Below are 16,180 nucleotides of genomic sequence, written 5' to 3' on the forward strand. Positions count from 1 at the left end.
GGTTAGTTAGGGACGATTGTGGAAGGCGGAAGGTGGAGGTGGGCGTGTCAATTTGACGCGAAATGCGCGCACTGTGCGTGATGACGTAGGGGGCGTTGATTGGGAGCGAGAACTAGAGCCCGTGCGTGCGCGGTACCCTGCCTTCTGTCCAAATTGATCTGTTCCTTGCACCTAAGGTAGGCGGTTTGGGAGTGTTGTCTGCGTGCATTGCTTTCCGGCCAGGGCCGCCCTCGGCCTGCTTCGCTCTCTGAGTCTTGCGCGTCCTTCTTGCCTTACCGCGGAGCAGGGCCAGCACAAAGCGTGCGGACCTGCGTGGTAGAGACAGTTTCTGGTCCCAGTTCCGTCTTCCGTAGGGGGCGGCACCTGGCCTTTGAGGCCCACCTACGTTTGAGACTCCGCTGGGCGTGGCTGGAGGAGGCGTTGGGGGAGATTTTGGGGCGTGATGTAGAGTAGTGGGTTCGCTGGAGGGCGGAGTATTCTGGAGCAGGAATATCATATGTCCAGCTGGTGCCGGAGGCCAGACGGGACCTCCAGGTTGGGCTGCCCCAGCACACCAATCAGAGGACCACCCGGGCCACCACCAGCCCCAAAAAGGCCCTAAGGGATAGCTGCAGTGAAGCTGCTGCTGGAATGATGCCCATGACTAATGGATCTCAATCACTGAGAGATCTGGAGGCAGCAGGATCCGCTTCCACATTACTCACGAATAATCTCGAGACTTTAGGAGCCTAGGATTCGATATTTTTTAGGTTTAAATTTGCTTGTTACTGATCATAACTTTATTTCACCGGGTGAGCAGTAAACGCTATGTCAGGTTGGGAGTCTTATTACAAAAACGAAGGCGATGAAGAAGAAGAAGAAGAAGAGGGCCTTGAAGCAGGTGGTAAGTGGTTTTAACCTTTGCTGTTCTGTGTGTAAGAAAGCCTTTCCCTGTCTATTTCTGCTGTTTCATGGCTCACCCTTCTCTCCCCAATGTCCAGTGCTTTCTCCCTTTGAACTTTGCAGAGCTACCCTAGACTCTTTTATTCAGATTCTGCTCTAGTCTATGGGACATTCCTAGCCTTGAACTTTTTACTGGGTACTGGTAGCTTGACAACTATTAGCTCCAATAACTGACTCCGAGCATTGGTATCCTTTGAGTCACTTTAGGTGGCCCAGGTAAGACCCTTCCTCACCCAGGAAAGTTATTTTACTCATCGTAGGACCTCAGTAGTAATACAGTAGTACTGTAGTACTACAGTAGCTGCAGCAACCAAAGAGAAAACATTAGCAACACAGTTATAAGAGTCATTCCCTCGCCATAGCCTCCAGGTTTGGGAGTATATGTTCAGACAAGACTGTAAGACAAAGGATAAACGAAGAGAAATAAGGGGTACATGTAATCTACATACTGGTTGATTTAAGTCCTGGGTAAGACAATTTTAAAGTGTTTTTACTAAAAGTGAGAAACAGGGGCGCCTGGGTGGCGCAGTCGGTTAAGCGTCTGACTTCAGCCAGGTCACGATCTCACGGTCCGTGAGTTCGAGCCCCGCATCGGGCTCTGGGCTGATGGCTCAGAGCCTGGAGCCTGTTTCCGATTCTATGTCTCCGTCTCTCTCTGCCCCTCCCCCGTTCATGCTCTGTCTCTCTCTGTCCCAAAAATAAATAAACGTTGAAAAAAAAATTAAAAAAAAAAAAAGTGAGAAACAGGGGCACCTGGGTGGCTCAGTTGGTTAAGTGTCTGACTTTGGCTCAGGTCATGATCTCACCCTTGGTGAATTTGAGCCCCACATCTGGCTCACTGCTGTCAGTTTGGAGCCTGGAGCCTGCTTTGGATCCCTTGTCCCCCTCTGTCTCTCTGCCTCTCCCCCTGCTCACATTCTCTCTCTCAAAAATGAATAAACATTTAAAAGGTAAATAAAAAGGACAAATGTAAGAAATATAGAGCATAAAAGAAAAAAATTTACTGTAATCTATATACTCTACCACCCTAATACAGCCACTACCAGCATTTTGGCATTTTGCATTTTTCCTTCATAGATCTTTCATTCTTATATTTCCTAACTATGTACGTCTGGGTTTTGTGTTTTTTTTTTTGTTTTGTTTTGTATCTGATTTTTTATAGTTAATCATAGTGATATATTTTTCATTTCATTTTTATTTTTAAATTAAAAAATTTTTTATTTTAGTTTTTGTAATTTTGAAAGATTTTTTTAAAGTAATTTTTCCACCCATCTTGGGGCTCAAACTCACAACCTGGAGATCAAGAGTTGCATGCTTTAGGGGCACCTGGGTGGCTCGGTTGAGCGACTGACTTCGGCTCGGGTCATGATCTCACGGTTTGTGAGTTCCAGCCCCGTGTCGGGCTCTGTGCTGACAGCTCAGAATCTGGAGCCTGCTTCGGATTCTGTGTCTCCCCCTCTCTCTGCCCCTTCCCTGCTCATGCTCTGTGTCTGTCTCTCAATAATAAATAAATGTTTAAAAAAAAAAAGTTGCACTCTCTACTGACCGAGCCAGCCAGGCACCCTATTTTTTTTTTTAAACATATATACACAGAGAATCTTTTTTTTTTAAATATGGATATTTCTAGAAAGTATAGTACTATGTGAAATAACTCAGTCAGATAAAGACAAATACTATATGATTTCACTCTTAGAATTTAAGAAAGAAAACAAATGAATAAAGAAAAAAAGAGACAAATAAGAAAACAAACTCTTAAGTATAAAGAAGAAACTGATGGTTATCAAAGGGGAAGTATGTGGGGGCATGGTGAAATAGGTGATGGGGATTAAAGACTACACTTATCATGATGAGCACTGAGTAATGTATAGAATTGTTGAATCACTATATTGTATACTTGAAACTAAAATAACACGGTATGTTAGCCATACTGGAATTAAATAAAAAGTAAAAGTCACACCAGTAGAATGTAAACATGAAATTCACGTTAACTATTTGCTTTTGAAATGCTCTATTAGTACACAGCAATCAACTGGTCAAGCGTGAGCTCTTTGTGGGGCCTGACACTGCTCTTGGCAATGGGGTAAACGAAGTCCTTACTTTTGAGGATCTTGCCAGGCCAAGGAGTAGATAAATTAATGCCAAGTATTGATAAGGGCAGTGACAAAGATAAAATTAGCATTTCATAATAGAGAATGAATGGTACTGATTTAGCTAGGGTGGTCAGGGAAGGCTTCTCTGAAGAAAGTGGTGTCTAAGTTAAAACCTGAATAAACGTTCCTGTCGAAAAAAGTATATTTGAAGTTATAGCACCTTCTATAACTATAGAAGACTATAAGTCTTCTAAGGTAGACCAGATAGTATAAAAAATCAGCTCTGATAATTCAAAAAATCTGTGAAAATTCAACTAAACATCACTAGTAATGTTATTATTTATTGTATAAATAGCGAGGAATATCTGCTTGATTTTTTTTTTAATTTTTAATTTTAATTTTATTCTTTTTAAAATTTACATCCAAATTAGTTAGCATATAGTGCAACAATGATTTCGGGAGTAGACTCCTTAGTGCCCCTTCCCCATTTAGCCTATCCCCCCTCCCACACCTCCTCCTGTAACCCTCTGTTCTTCCTATTTATGAGTCTCTTATGTTTTGTCCCCCTCCCTGTTTTTATGTTATTTTTGTTTCCCTTATGTTCATCTGTTTTGTCTCTTAAAGTCTTCATATGAGTGAAGTCATATGATATTTGTCTTTCTCTGACTAACTAATTTCACCCAGCATAATACCCTCCAGTTCCATCCACATAGTTGCAAATGGCAAGATTTCATTCTTTTTGATTGGAGTAATACTCCATTGTATATATATACCACATCTTCTTTATCCATTCACCCATCAATGGACATTTGGGCTCTTTCCATCCTTTGGCTATTGTCGATAGTGCTGCTATAGACATGGGGGTGCATGTGTCCCTTCGAAACAGCACACCGGTATCCCTTGAATAAATGCCTAGTCGTGCAATTGCTGGGTCGTAGGGTAGGTCTATTTTTAGTTTTTTGAAGAACCTCCATACTGTTTTCCAGAGTGGCTGCACCAGCTTGCATTCCCATATATACAGAGAATCTTAAGCACATATACACAATTTTGAGTTCTGCCTTTTTTCCTTAATGAATTACAGATATATTTTTCCATGTAATTATATATATGTTGTCTTCATAAGTCATTTTAAATGTACTATAATTTATTCAGTCTGCCTCCTGTTAAACATTTTAGTTTTTTTTTTTTTTTAATAATTTTTTTAGTTTATTTGTTTATTTTGAGAGAGTGAGAGAGAGATCAGGGGAGGGTCAGAGAGAGAGGGAGAGAGAGAAGACTCCAGACAGGCTCTGCTCTGTCAGCGTGGATGGAGCCAGATGCAGGGCTTGAACCCACAGACTGTGAGATCATGTCCTGAACTTAAACCAAGAACTGGATGCTCAACCACCCAGGTGCCCCCATTTTAGTTATTTTCAATTTTTAAAAAATTTTTTAAAGTTTATTTTGTGAGAGAGAGAGAGAGAGAGAGAATGAGTGGGGAGAGGGGCAGAGGGAGATAGGGAGACACAGAATCTGCAGCAGGCTCCAGGCTCTGAGCTGTCAGCTCAGAGCGCCGGATACGGAGCTCGAACCCACGAACTGTGAGATGGTGATCTGAGCCAAAGTCGGATACTCACCCGACTGAGCCACTCTGGTGACCCAATTTCTTTTTTTCTCCCCAATACTTTTACTTTTATTTTAAAACTTTTCTTTTCTTCTTCTTTTTTTTAAATGTTTATTTATTTTTGAGAGAAGGAGAGCACAAGTTGGGGAGGGGCAGAGAGAAGGAGACCCAGAATCTGAAGCAGGCTCCAGGCTCAGAGCTGTCAGTGCAGATCCCAATGCAGGGCTCAGATCCATGAACTGTGAGATCATGACCTGAGCCGAAGTCAGACACTTAACTGCCTGAGCCACCCAGGTGCCCCAGTTATTTTCAATTTCTTACTTTAATAAACAACACTGTGGACAATTCTGCATAAGGGATTTTTCATATCTTACGTTCTTTAGATTGCTAAGAGGTAGAATTCACTGGGTCAAGGTAGAATTTTTGTTTAGGGGTCTTGACCCATAATCGTGTTGTTTTACAGATGGGCAATTACATCTATTGTATTAGAAAGCAGCAGTGTCAAAAAGGGAGACAACCAGATATTTTATGTGTTTTTTTTTTTTTTTTTTTAAACTAAACATCGCCTATGATGCCAAAAAAGGGAATAGGAAACTTGAATCTGACGAAGCCTCTCTAGGTCCTCAGTAGAAAAGACAGAGGACTATGTCTGTCTACGCCAAAAGAATGCAGTCAGCAAAATCCATAATGTGGAAAACTGTACATAACACAACATTCTGGTTCTTCAACACAACACACAACACACAAAAGATGGAAGGGGTATCTATAGATTAAGAGGCTTCAAAAACATTTTTTTTTTCAAGTCAAAACTAGTGTTTAGGAATGTTCACTTGGGGGTGCCTGGGTGGCTTAGTAGGCTTAGTGTCCGCCTTGGGCTCAGCTCATGATCTCACGGTTCATGGGTTCGAGCCCCCCATTGGGCTCTGTGCTGACAGCTTGGACGGAGCCTGGAGCCTGTTAAAGACTCTCTATTTCCTTCTCTCTCTCTGCCCCTCCCCCCTCAAAAATAAATAAACACTAACAAAAAAATTTAGACAGGAATGTTCACTTGGACGATAAAACTATAAAGAAAGTAAGGAAATGATTATTAAAAATCAGGATAGGGGCGCCTGGGTGGCGCAGTCGGTTGGGCATCCGACTTCAGCCGGGTCACGATCTCGTGGTCCGTGAGTTCGAGCCCCGCGTCAGGCTCTGGGCTGATGGCTCGGAGCCTGGAGCCTGTTTCCGATTCTGTGTCTCCCTCTCTCTCTGCCCCTCCCCCGTTCATGCTCTGTCTCTCTCTGTCCCAAAAGTAAATAAACGTTGAAAAAAAAAAAAAAAATTAAAAAAAAATAAATAAATAAAAATCAGGATAGTGGTTACTCTTGGGAGGAGAGTGGGCATTGTAATGGGATTTTTTCTATTTTATATGAATAATAATAAACATCATAAATATGAGCACAAGAGCAAACATTTTCTCCTGTTTTTTCCCCCATAGGAGAATATACATATTCAGGAAGAGATAGTTTGATTTTTTTGGTTGATGGTTCTAAGGCCATGTTTGAATCTCAGAGTGAAGTTGAACTGACTCCTTTTGACATGAGCATCCAGGTAAGACTACCTTTTATTTTATTTAAAAAAAGAAATGAAAGAAAAAATTATTAACACCACTTTAAAAATTATGCACTCTAGGGGCGCCTGGGTGGTGCATTCGGTTAAGCGTCCGACTTCAGCCAGGTCACGATCTCGCGATCCGTGAGTTCGAGCCCCGCGTCGGGCTCTGGGCTGATGGCTCAGAGCCTGGAGCCTGTTTCCGATTCTGTGTCTCCCTCTCTCTCTGCCCCTCCCCCGTTCATGCTCTGTCTCTCTCTGTCCCAAAAATAAATAAACGTTGAAAAAAAAAAATTAAAAAAAAAAAAATTATGCACTCTGAAAATTTGTTGGTGAATGATAATTAGTGGTTAGCCTCCCAGGAATGCTACCTATACTCTGAGATAAAAAAGGGTAGCAGTGCTGGAGAACAGGCCTGTTTTATTTTGTGTTTGAACTTCAGACCCTAGTAATACATTGCTCCCACCTTCTGTGTTAGCTCTGGTAGCACAGGAAGGCTCCTCCTGTAGAGGTGTGAGTGTGAACGAAGAAAGAAAGTTCCAGCAGATACGGTGTCAAAGTGAGTCTTCTTGTAATTGGTATTTGGAAGTTGAGTATTACCTGTGGTTGAAAAATACTACAACAAAAAGACAATCTAATTTAAAAATGGACATAGACTTGGGGCACCTGGGGGGCTCAGTTGGTTAAGCGTCCTACTTCAGGACGCTCAGGTCATGATCTCGCGGTTCGTGGGTTCGGGCCCCACATCAGGCTCTGCTGACAGCTGAGAGCCTGGAGCCTGCTCCAGATTCTGTGTCCCCTTTCTTTCTGCCCCTCCCCCATGCGTGCTCTGTGTGTCTCTCTCTTTCCCTCTCTCCCAAAAATGAACACTAAAACATTTTTAAAAAAATGGGCATAGGACTTGAATATACATTTCTCTAAAGATACACAGATGGCCAAGGAGCCCACAAAAAGACCCACAACATCTGAGTCCTTAGAGAAAAGCAAACCGACACCACAGTGAGGTATCACAAGTCACTAGCATGGCTATAATATAGAGAGGAAAAAAAAGGATACTAAGAAGTGTTGGTGGGGCGCCTGGGTGGCTCAGTCAGTTAAGCATCCAACTTTTGCTCAGGTCATGATCTCGCAGTTTGTGAGCTGGAGCCCCGTGTTGGGCTCTGTAATAACAGTTCAGAGCTTGGAGCCTGCTTTGGATTCTGTGTCTCCCCCTGTCTCTGCCCCTCCCCCGTTCATACTCTGTCTCTCTCTCTCTCTCTCTCTCTCTCTCTCAAAGATAAATAATAAAACATTAATAAAATAAAATAAAATAAAATAAAATAAAATAAAATAAAATAGGTTAATTTGGGGATGCCTGGCTGGCTTATTCGTTAAAGCATGAGACTCTTGATCTTGGAGTTGTAAGTTCAAATCCCATGTTGGGCATGGAGTCTGCTTTAAAATACAATGGTTAGGGGCGCCTGGGTGGCGCAGTCGGTTAAGCGTCCGACTTCAGCCAGGTCACGATCTCGCGGTCCGTGAGTTCGAGCCCCGCGTCGGGCTCTGGGCTGATGGCTCAGAGCCTGGAGCCTGTTTCCCATTCTGTGTCTCCCTCTCTCTCTGCCCCTCCCCCGTTCATGCTCTGTCTCTCTCTGTCCCAAAAATAAATAAACATTGAAAAAAAAAATTAAAAAAAAAAAATTAAATGGTTAATTTTGTTATGTGAATTTTACCTCAAAAAAATTACCATTTCTTGGGGCGCTTGAGTGGCTCATTCGGTTAAGTGTCTGCCTCTTAATTTCTGCTCAGGTCATGATCTCCTGGTTCATGAGTTCGAGCCCTGCGTCAAGCTCCATAGTGATAGGGCAGAACCTGCTTGGGATTTTCTCTCTGTCTTTGTCTCTGTCTCTCTCTCTCTGCCCCTCCCCTGCTCATACGCCTGCCCTCTCTTTCTCTCTCTGTCTCCCTCTCTCTTTCTCTCTCTCTGTCAAAATAAACTTAAAAAAAAAAAAAACAAAAGAATAAAACAAAAGATTACCATTTCTTTATACAGAAGAATTACAAAGACTTATTGTATATCTTATATGTTTAGAGTTTGGAACCAAACAGAAGCTTCTCATTTTCTAATTTGTATACAAGCAGTTCTTGTTTTGGGCAAATCAGAATATCTTGCATCTAGAAAAAAAGAGAACAGTCCTTAACTTTAACTTTAAAGCAGCGTTTTTCAGAATCCCACACAGGGCTAGCACAGATTGCAGGGACTTACCCCACAATCAGAATTTCTGATTCTGTAAAAGTCTAGTGCTGGGACCAAGAATTTGCCTTTCCAGCAAGTTCCCAGGTGATGCTGCTGTTACTAGCTTGGAGATTACTCTTTGAGGAGCACTGCTTTAACCTTTTTTGGACTCATGGACCTCTCTGAGGATATGATGACAGCTGTGTACCCTCTCTCCAAAAAGATACAGTCATAGTTCTGCATGTAATTTCAAAGGGTTTTTAGAAACCTTGATGCCTGAGTAACATGCCGCTGACTGTGCAGAGCCTGCTTGGGACTCTGTCTCTCTCTCTGCCCCTCCCCTGCTCTCTCTCTGTCTCTCTCTTAAAAATAAATAAATTCAAACTTAAAAAAATGTTTTAGAAACCTCAATGCCTAAAGAACCCTTTTTGTCTGCGCCCCCCTCAAAAATAAACATAAAAAAAGAACCCAGAATAAAATGTAGTATCATATAGCAAATAATTGAGACATTCACGGATGAGTATAATGTATTTAATAAGCAATGAAAAAACATTTTCTCAAATTCTTTTTTTTTTTTTTTTTTCTTAATTCTTAGAACCTAAAAGAAGCCCTCACAGATTTTTGTAAACGTTTATAGGCTCCTCAAAGTAGATTAAAAGTCATTGGGACGAGGGGCGCCTGGGTGGCTCAGTCAGTTAAGCGAGTGATTCTTGATCTCAGCTCAGGTCTTGATCTCAGTGTCATGAGTTCAAACCCTGTGTTGGGCTCTGTGCTGGGTGTGAAGCCTACTTAAAAAAAAGAGTTATGGGGATGAAAAATACAGCATAGGGGGAATATAGTTATGGTATGGTGATAGCATTATATGGTGACAGATGGTAGCTACACTTGTGAGCAAAGCATAACGTGTAGACTTGTCACGTGACTATGTTGTACACCTGGAACTGCTGTAACGTGTCAACTATACTTCAATAAAAAGATAATAGATTCAAATACTTACAGGAATAACTCCTTGCGATGCAGATTGTTATCAGTGAGTAGACACAGTTTAAGTTCTGCATGTGTTATTTATTTATTACTAATTTTTTTTATGTTTTATTTTTTTATATTTGAGAGAGAGACAGAGACAGCGAGTAGGGAAGGGGTAGAGAGATGGAGACAGAGAATCTGAAGCAGGCTCCAGGCTCCTCCGAGCTGTCAGCACAGAGCCCGACACGGGGCTGGGACTCGCAAACCATGAGATCGTGACCTGAGCCCAAGTCAGACGCTTAACTGACTGAGCCACCCCGGCGCCCCTTAAGTTCTGCGTTTAGGGAGAGAATTACTTTTGAGGAAGTCTGGGTAGAGTCTTCAGCCAGGCATGGGGGCAGGTTGGGGGTGTCGCCATGGTCTCTCTATTTCTCAGCTCTGCACATTCAGAAACTTCATGTCAATGCCTCCCAGAATTAAGTAGGTCAAAGGACTGACCAGCTGTTATGAGACCCTGATTTACTCGATGCTGACCTTAGTTTCTTTTCTCATTTATGTATTTATTTTAAAGATTTTAGTTTTAAGTAATCTCTACACCCAACGTGGGGCTCGAACCTACAACCCTGAGGTCAAGAGTTGCGAGCTCTACCGACTGAGCCAGCCAGGTGCCCTGATGCTGACCTTAGTTTAAATGGGTAGATAGGACTTTCCTGGAATACTGGTGTATTTAATTGTGTAATGAAGCACATTTTATTCCAGAAGATGCTGTTAGGAAAAAAAATGCTGTTAGTAGTTACGGATTTATTGTTGGGTCACATCTAATTATTGTTAGCCTAAACCTTTTATATACGTAATTACTTTATGTATGTAAATTCTGTTTCTTGGTATCAACCTACTTGAGGGATGGGATCAAGTGGCCTGTTCAAACTCAGTCAGTTAAGTAAATGGCATTAGTGGGACTCACTCACATCCAGATTTTCTGATTCCAGTACTGGGCTGTTTTTCCCCCTTATAGCAGAATTTCCTCCCTGAGTATATATGTTTTTAATTCTCTGATTTCTTATGGTAGGAACTGCTTATACTTCTGTTATCTACTTACCACACTCTGCCTTCTGTTATAGTGTAATATATATGCCCATCCCTCTCACTGATTCATGACTTTCCTGAAGATACGGGTCATTCCTTAACCTAATGCCATGTATAAATTCACCTACGACGTGCAAGGCACTTATGGAGCTTAATTTTAGTGGTGAGTAGTTAAGTGTTAATCGGATTTTATTTTGATTTTTATCAGTGTATCCAGAGTGTGTATACCAATAAGATCATAAGCAGTAATCAAGATCTCTTGGCGGTGGTGTTCTATGGTACTGAGAAAGATAAAAATTCAGTGAATTTCAAAAATATTTACGTCTTACAGGAGTTGGATAATCCAGGTCAGTAGTATTCTAAGATCAGCTTTTCCCTTACGTTGGAAGGTCACTACCCTGGACAAAGAGGGGCGTGGAGAAGGAGGTAGATCCTGGGTTGAGGACTTTGTGGGTTAAACACCTCCGGGGTGAGAATAGGACCCTAGGCTCTTCTTTTAGCCTTAGCAAAGCAGCACTGACACCATTCTGATTTTTCTGCCCGTTTGACTTCCTGTCTCTGATCAGGTGCTAAGCGAGTGCTTGAGCTTGACCAGTTTAAGGGGGAGCAGGGGAAAAAACATTTCCAAGATCTCATTGGCCATGGATCTGACTACTCACTAAGTGAAGTGCTGTGGGTCTGTGCCAACCTCTTTAGCGATGTCCAGGTCAAGATGAGCCATAAGAGGATCATGCTGTTCACCAATGAAGATGACCCCCATGGCAATGACAGTGCCAGAGCCAGCCGGGCCAGGACCAAAGCTGGGGATCTCCGTGACACAGGTTGGCATTTTCCCTGATCTTTTAAGTTGGCACTTAATCTTACTACTTCTCTATAGATGATGTCAAACATTTGCTTTTCACCATTCAGAGTGAAATAAAAGAATAAAATGAAGTTACACAGGTATAACATTCCTGCTAAAAATAACTAGGCCATTAACTTTCTTTTTTTCTTAAGTTTATTTATTTGTTTTGAGAGAGACAGCAACAGCTCAAGTGGGAGAGGGGCAGAGAGCGAGGGAGAGAGAGAGAGGATCCCAAGCAGGCTCTGCAATGCAGGGCTCGAACTCACGAAACTATGAGATGACGACCTGAAACCCGGTGCCCTTAGGCCATTGGCTTTCTGAAGGGCTCCACTAGAGTGAGCTTTTCTTGACTTTTCATGCTACCAGGCGTGGCAGTGGTTTGAGTAAGTTGTCATTATGGCAGCTGACTCCCTTACTGATTCTTTAAGTCCTGAAAACGTTAATAATCCCACGAGTTCTTTGCATATTTGAGCTCCACTGAAAAAAATTCTCACTTGATGAAAACTGTTTGTTTTCCCCTCACTTTTGGCTGTCCTTGCCCCAGGTATCTTCCTGGACTTGATGCACCTGAAGAAACGTGGGGGCTTTGACATATCCTTGTTCTACCGAGATATCATCAGCATAGCAGACGATGAGGACCTCGGGGTTCACTTTGAAGAGTCGAGCAAGCTGGAAGATCTGTTGAGGAAGGTTCGAGCCAAGGAGACCAAGAAGCGCATGCTCTCCAGGTATGCTCGAACCTGGGCTAGTTGCCCACAAGTCCCCTACTTAATCTTAAGCACCACATTGCCTTGACCTCCCTGAATACTTACCTCTGGGCTGTGGCTCACTGTCTTCCTCTAAAACACTTGCTTTACTTCAGGATGGACAAGTGTTTGCTTCTTTTTCTCTGGAAAGAGCTGGTGTGCTAGTTTTCCAAAATAACACAGCTCTCTGCTTGCTTGGGGTAAACAGTTGTGGCCTAACGCTGTCCTCAGTTGCATGCACTAGTATATCGTCTGCTTTCTTCTCCTCTGTAAATTGTGGATAACAGCAATACCTAGTATAGAGCAAAAACTCAGAAAGTGCTAGTTATTTTCTCTGTTGTTAAGTTATTCTGATTTCTTTTTTTTTTTTAAGTTTTTGAATGTTTATTTTTGAGAGAGAGAGACAGAGTGTTAGTGGGGGAGGGGCAGAGAGGGAGAGAGACAGAATTGGAAGCAGGCTCCAGACTCTGAGCTGTCAGCACAGAGCCCGATGTGGGACTTGAACCCACAACCCATGATAATCATGACCTGAGCTGAAGTTGGATGCTTAACCAACTGAGCCACCCAGGTGCCCCAAGTTATTCTGATTTCTTATAAACCTGAGACCAATAGGAACCAGATTGTTAGGTTATCTTCTTTTTTTCTTTTCTTGTTTATTTATTTACTTAGAGAGAGAGAGACAGAGCATTAACAGGGGAGGGGTGGAGAGAGAGGAGAGAGAAAATCCCAAGCAGGCTGCTCACTGTCAGTGCAGAGCCTGACGTGGGGCCCAAACCCATGAACCGTGAGATCATGACCTGAGCTGAGATCCAGAGTTGGATAGTTAACCGACTGAGCCACCTAGGCACCCTAGATTATCTTTAGAGGGTGTTGGCATTAGAATCCTAAGGGCTCCCCTATGTTGTTTTCTGAAGGTTCATATGAGGCTTTCATTTTACACTAGTTTCTACAACATACGAGAATATGACCGTTGTAGTTTTTGAGCAGTTTTCAAGAGATTACTGACAATTCTACTGGAAATGTATTCTATTTATATTCTAAGAATTTGGATTATTGGAGAGAGTAGAATTTAGCTAGGAAAGCATAATCTTTCAGTCCCGTGTTTGTTTGTTTTTATACTTTTCTCTCCTCCAGCCTGAAGCTTAAACTCAGCAAAGATATAGCGCTCACTGTCGGCATTTATAATCTGGTCCAGAAGGCTTACAGACCTCCTCCAGTGAGACTTTATCGGGAAACCAATGAACCAGTGAAAACCAAGACCCGGACATTTAATGTAAACACAGGCAGTTTGCTTCTGCCTAGTGACACCAAGAGGTCTCAGGTAGGCCTGCTTTCTTACTGAGTTTTGTCCCATTGAAGAGTCAATAGGGAGGGAGACATTGATCAGCCTAACTAGTTAAGTGTCTTTCATGTATGTATGCATCTTTGTAGCTAAGCTGTTAAAGCATAAAGCCATTACTGTTTGGAACTATGGCATATAGATCTTTTTTTTTTTTTTTTAATTTTTTTTTACATTTTATTTATCTTTAAGAGAGAGAGAGACAGAGCACAAGTGGGGGAAGGGCAGAGAGAGAGGGAGACACAGAATCCAAAGCAGGCTCCAGGCTCTGAGCTGTCAGCACAGAGCCCGATGCTGGGCTTGAACCCATGAACCGTGAGATTATGACCTGAGCCGAAGTCAGTTGCTTAACCAACTGAGCCAACCAGGTGCCTCTAGATCATCTTTTTTAAGAGACTTTATTTTTTTTAATTATTTATCTTTTTTTTTTATAAATTTTCTTTAATGTTTATTTTTGAGAGAGACCGAACACGAGTTGGGGAGGGGCAGAGAGAGAGGGAGACACAGAATCCGAAGCAGGCTCCAGGCTCCGAGCTGTCAGCATAGAGCCTGATGTGGGGGTCAAACCTACAAACCACAAATCCTGACCTGAGCCAAAGTCAGACGCTTAACAAACTGAGCCACCCAGGCACCCCTAAAGATTTTATTTTTAAGTAATCTCTATACCCAATGTAGGGCTTGAATTTACAACCCCAGGATTAAGAGTCACATGCTTCACTGGCTGAGCCAGCCAGGCATCTAGATCATTAATACCTTGAGAGCTAGAAAGTTAGAGCCAGTGTTTGAAAGAGATGTCAGTGGAAACTTTAGCCCTGACCACTCTGCATTCTGTTCTAATAGTTAAATTCCTTGCTTGCATATGGTAGCAGAAAATACTTTAGAATCAACTAGGGAGATGAATGAAGGAAGTATGTTAGATGTAAACCGCACTTTTTTAGGGAGAGTTTTGGGGTTTTTTTCCCTTCCCCAAACGAAATTTTCTCCTATGCTTTGAAATGATACACGTATGCCTTTCGTAATCAGAAGGACAGACTGAGAAGGCAGAACGTTGTCTTCCCTCATTCTCTCACCTTTGTGCAACCTGAGGAATGATTTGGTATCTAAAATTAAAATCAAATGAGTCGTCCTTTTTCATTATACAAAATGTGGGAGAGAACCTCAGATTTTTTTTGCATAAGGTAAGGACCAACCAAGGATCAACTAAGTATCTCCACGTAGCCGCTTTATGTGGCCCTCGTGTTCCCCTTCCTTTAGATCTATGGGAATCGTCAGATTGTGCTAGAGAAAGAGGAAACAGAAGAGCTGAAACGGTTTGATGAACCAGGCTTGATTCTCATCGGTTTCAAGCCCTTGATAATGCTGAAGAAGCACCATTACCTGAGGCCCTCCCTCTTTGTGTACCCCGAGGAGTCCCTGGTAAATGGTATGTGACTTCGATCAAGGGTAAATGAATGAGTAACAGAAGGTAGTTTACCGAGCGAGCTGCCTGCAGACTGGATAGGACGGCTTAAGGGGGTATTTTGAAAGTGTTTCTGGTCAGATAAGCTTTGGAAATTTGGGACTAAACAAAGTCTAAGAGATTTCTTTAGGACCTATAATACACTGCTATGCATTGTGAATATCCGGAGGGTGGCGGGGGAGATACGGAATTAGTATTTTTAAAACTTACTTCCTATGGAATTCTTTCTTTGAGGCATCAGATACAGAGTTAACAAAGAAGAAAAACCAGTTTCTTCCTTCGTGTCGGCAATTAAAGATGATACGAATTAGGTCGTTGGGTTTGTGCTGTCCAGACCTCTATTCCTCTGTGCTGTAGCTAATGAACCCCCTGGATTTGACCTGATTGGCTTTCATTAGTAACTGGGGCTTACTTACATTGTCAGCCTAAATATAGTAAAAGTGAACTAATGTTAATAATTCACACCTCTAAATGGGGTATTCGAGGCATCTAATCCCTTTTTCTTCCCTTCTGTGCCTCTGCTGCTCGTCAGCTCTGGGCTTCTCACACCTCACTTGTTGAAGTATCACAAGCCCTTTTAAGAAAATGGGAGAGAAATTGTAGGCTTATAACATGAGCTACCAGGGAAAAAAGGAGACACTTTTGGGATGCAGATCCTTGGGCCGTTTGTTTTTTAGGGAGCTCAACTCTGTTCAGTGCTCTACTCACCAAGTGTCTGGAGAAGGAGGTCATGGCGGTGTGCAGATACACCCCCCGTCGGAACACCCCTCCTTATTTTGTGGTCTTGTTGCCACAGGAAGAGGAGCTGGATGACCAGAAAATTCAGGTGACTCCCCCAGGTATGTGGAAGAGATACTTTCAGTGCTACTGAACTTTGCTCAGACTTTGGAATCACTCATAGGATTCCAACTCAGACCTGCTGAACCATAGTCTCCAGGAATGGGGCATTTGTGCATTTTCGGGGTTTCACAGATGACACAGATGCAGAGCCAGGTAAAGCTGCCAAATATGGTTGTGCAGTGCACAACATGTACAGCTGCACAAGGCAGCTCTACAGCCACAGTCGAGAATTGGCTGCACAGGGACTGTTGGCAGGTTAGTGACCAAGTTGATAGCTCACTGCTGATACTTTTCTTTACCAAAAGCAATTCTTTGGCACCCTTGAAATGTTCAAAAAAAAATTTTTTTTTAACGTTTATTTTTGAGACAGAGAGAGACAGAGCATGAACGGGGGAGGGGCAGAGAGAGAGGGAGACACAGAATCGGAAGCAGGCTCCAGGCTCTGAGCCATCAGCCCAGA

General features: G+C 42.5%; 1 protein-coding gene across 7 annotated transcripts in view; it reads left to right on the forward strand.

Moving 5' to 3' along the window:
- Positions 1-16,180, forward strand: part of XRCC6 (X-ray repair cross complementing 6) — a 29,468-nt gene that overhangs the window by 4,597 nt on the left and 8,691 nt on the right. For 2 of the 7 annotated variants that reach the window (XM_043562733.1, XM_043562737.1), the window contains exons 1-9: positions 51-176; positions 800-883; positions 6,113-6,225; positions 10,701-10,839; positions 11,059-11,313; positions 11,881-12,064; positions 13,217-13,403; positions 14,676-14,844; positions 15,558-15,719. In XM_043562733.1, coding sequence (XP_043418668.1) covers positions 808-883; positions 6,113-6,225; positions 10,701-10,839; positions 11,059-11,313; positions 11,881-12,064; positions 13,217-13,403; positions 14,676-14,844; positions 15,558-15,719 — 1,285 coding nt within the window. In that variant the 5' untranslated portion in view covers positions 51-176; positions 800-807. Of the gene's footprint in view, positions 1-50; positions 884-6,112; positions 6,226-10,700; positions 10,840-11,058; positions 11,314-11,880; positions 12,065-13,216; positions 13,404-14,675; positions 14,845-15,557; positions 15,720-16,180 lie in introns of those variants that run through there. The other 5 variants (XM_043562738.1, XM_043562739.1, XM_043562735.1 and 2 more) reach the window with 4 other exon arrangements.

The sequence above is a fragment of the Prionailurus bengalensis genome, chromosome B4 (assembly GCF_016509475.1).
Source record: "Prionailurus bengalensis isolate Pbe53 chromosome B4, Fcat_Pben_1.1_paternal_pri, whole genome shotgun sequence".
Taxonomy (NCBI): domain Eukaryota; kingdom Metazoa; phylum Chordata; class Mammalia; order Carnivora; family Felidae; genus Prionailurus; species Prionailurus bengalensis.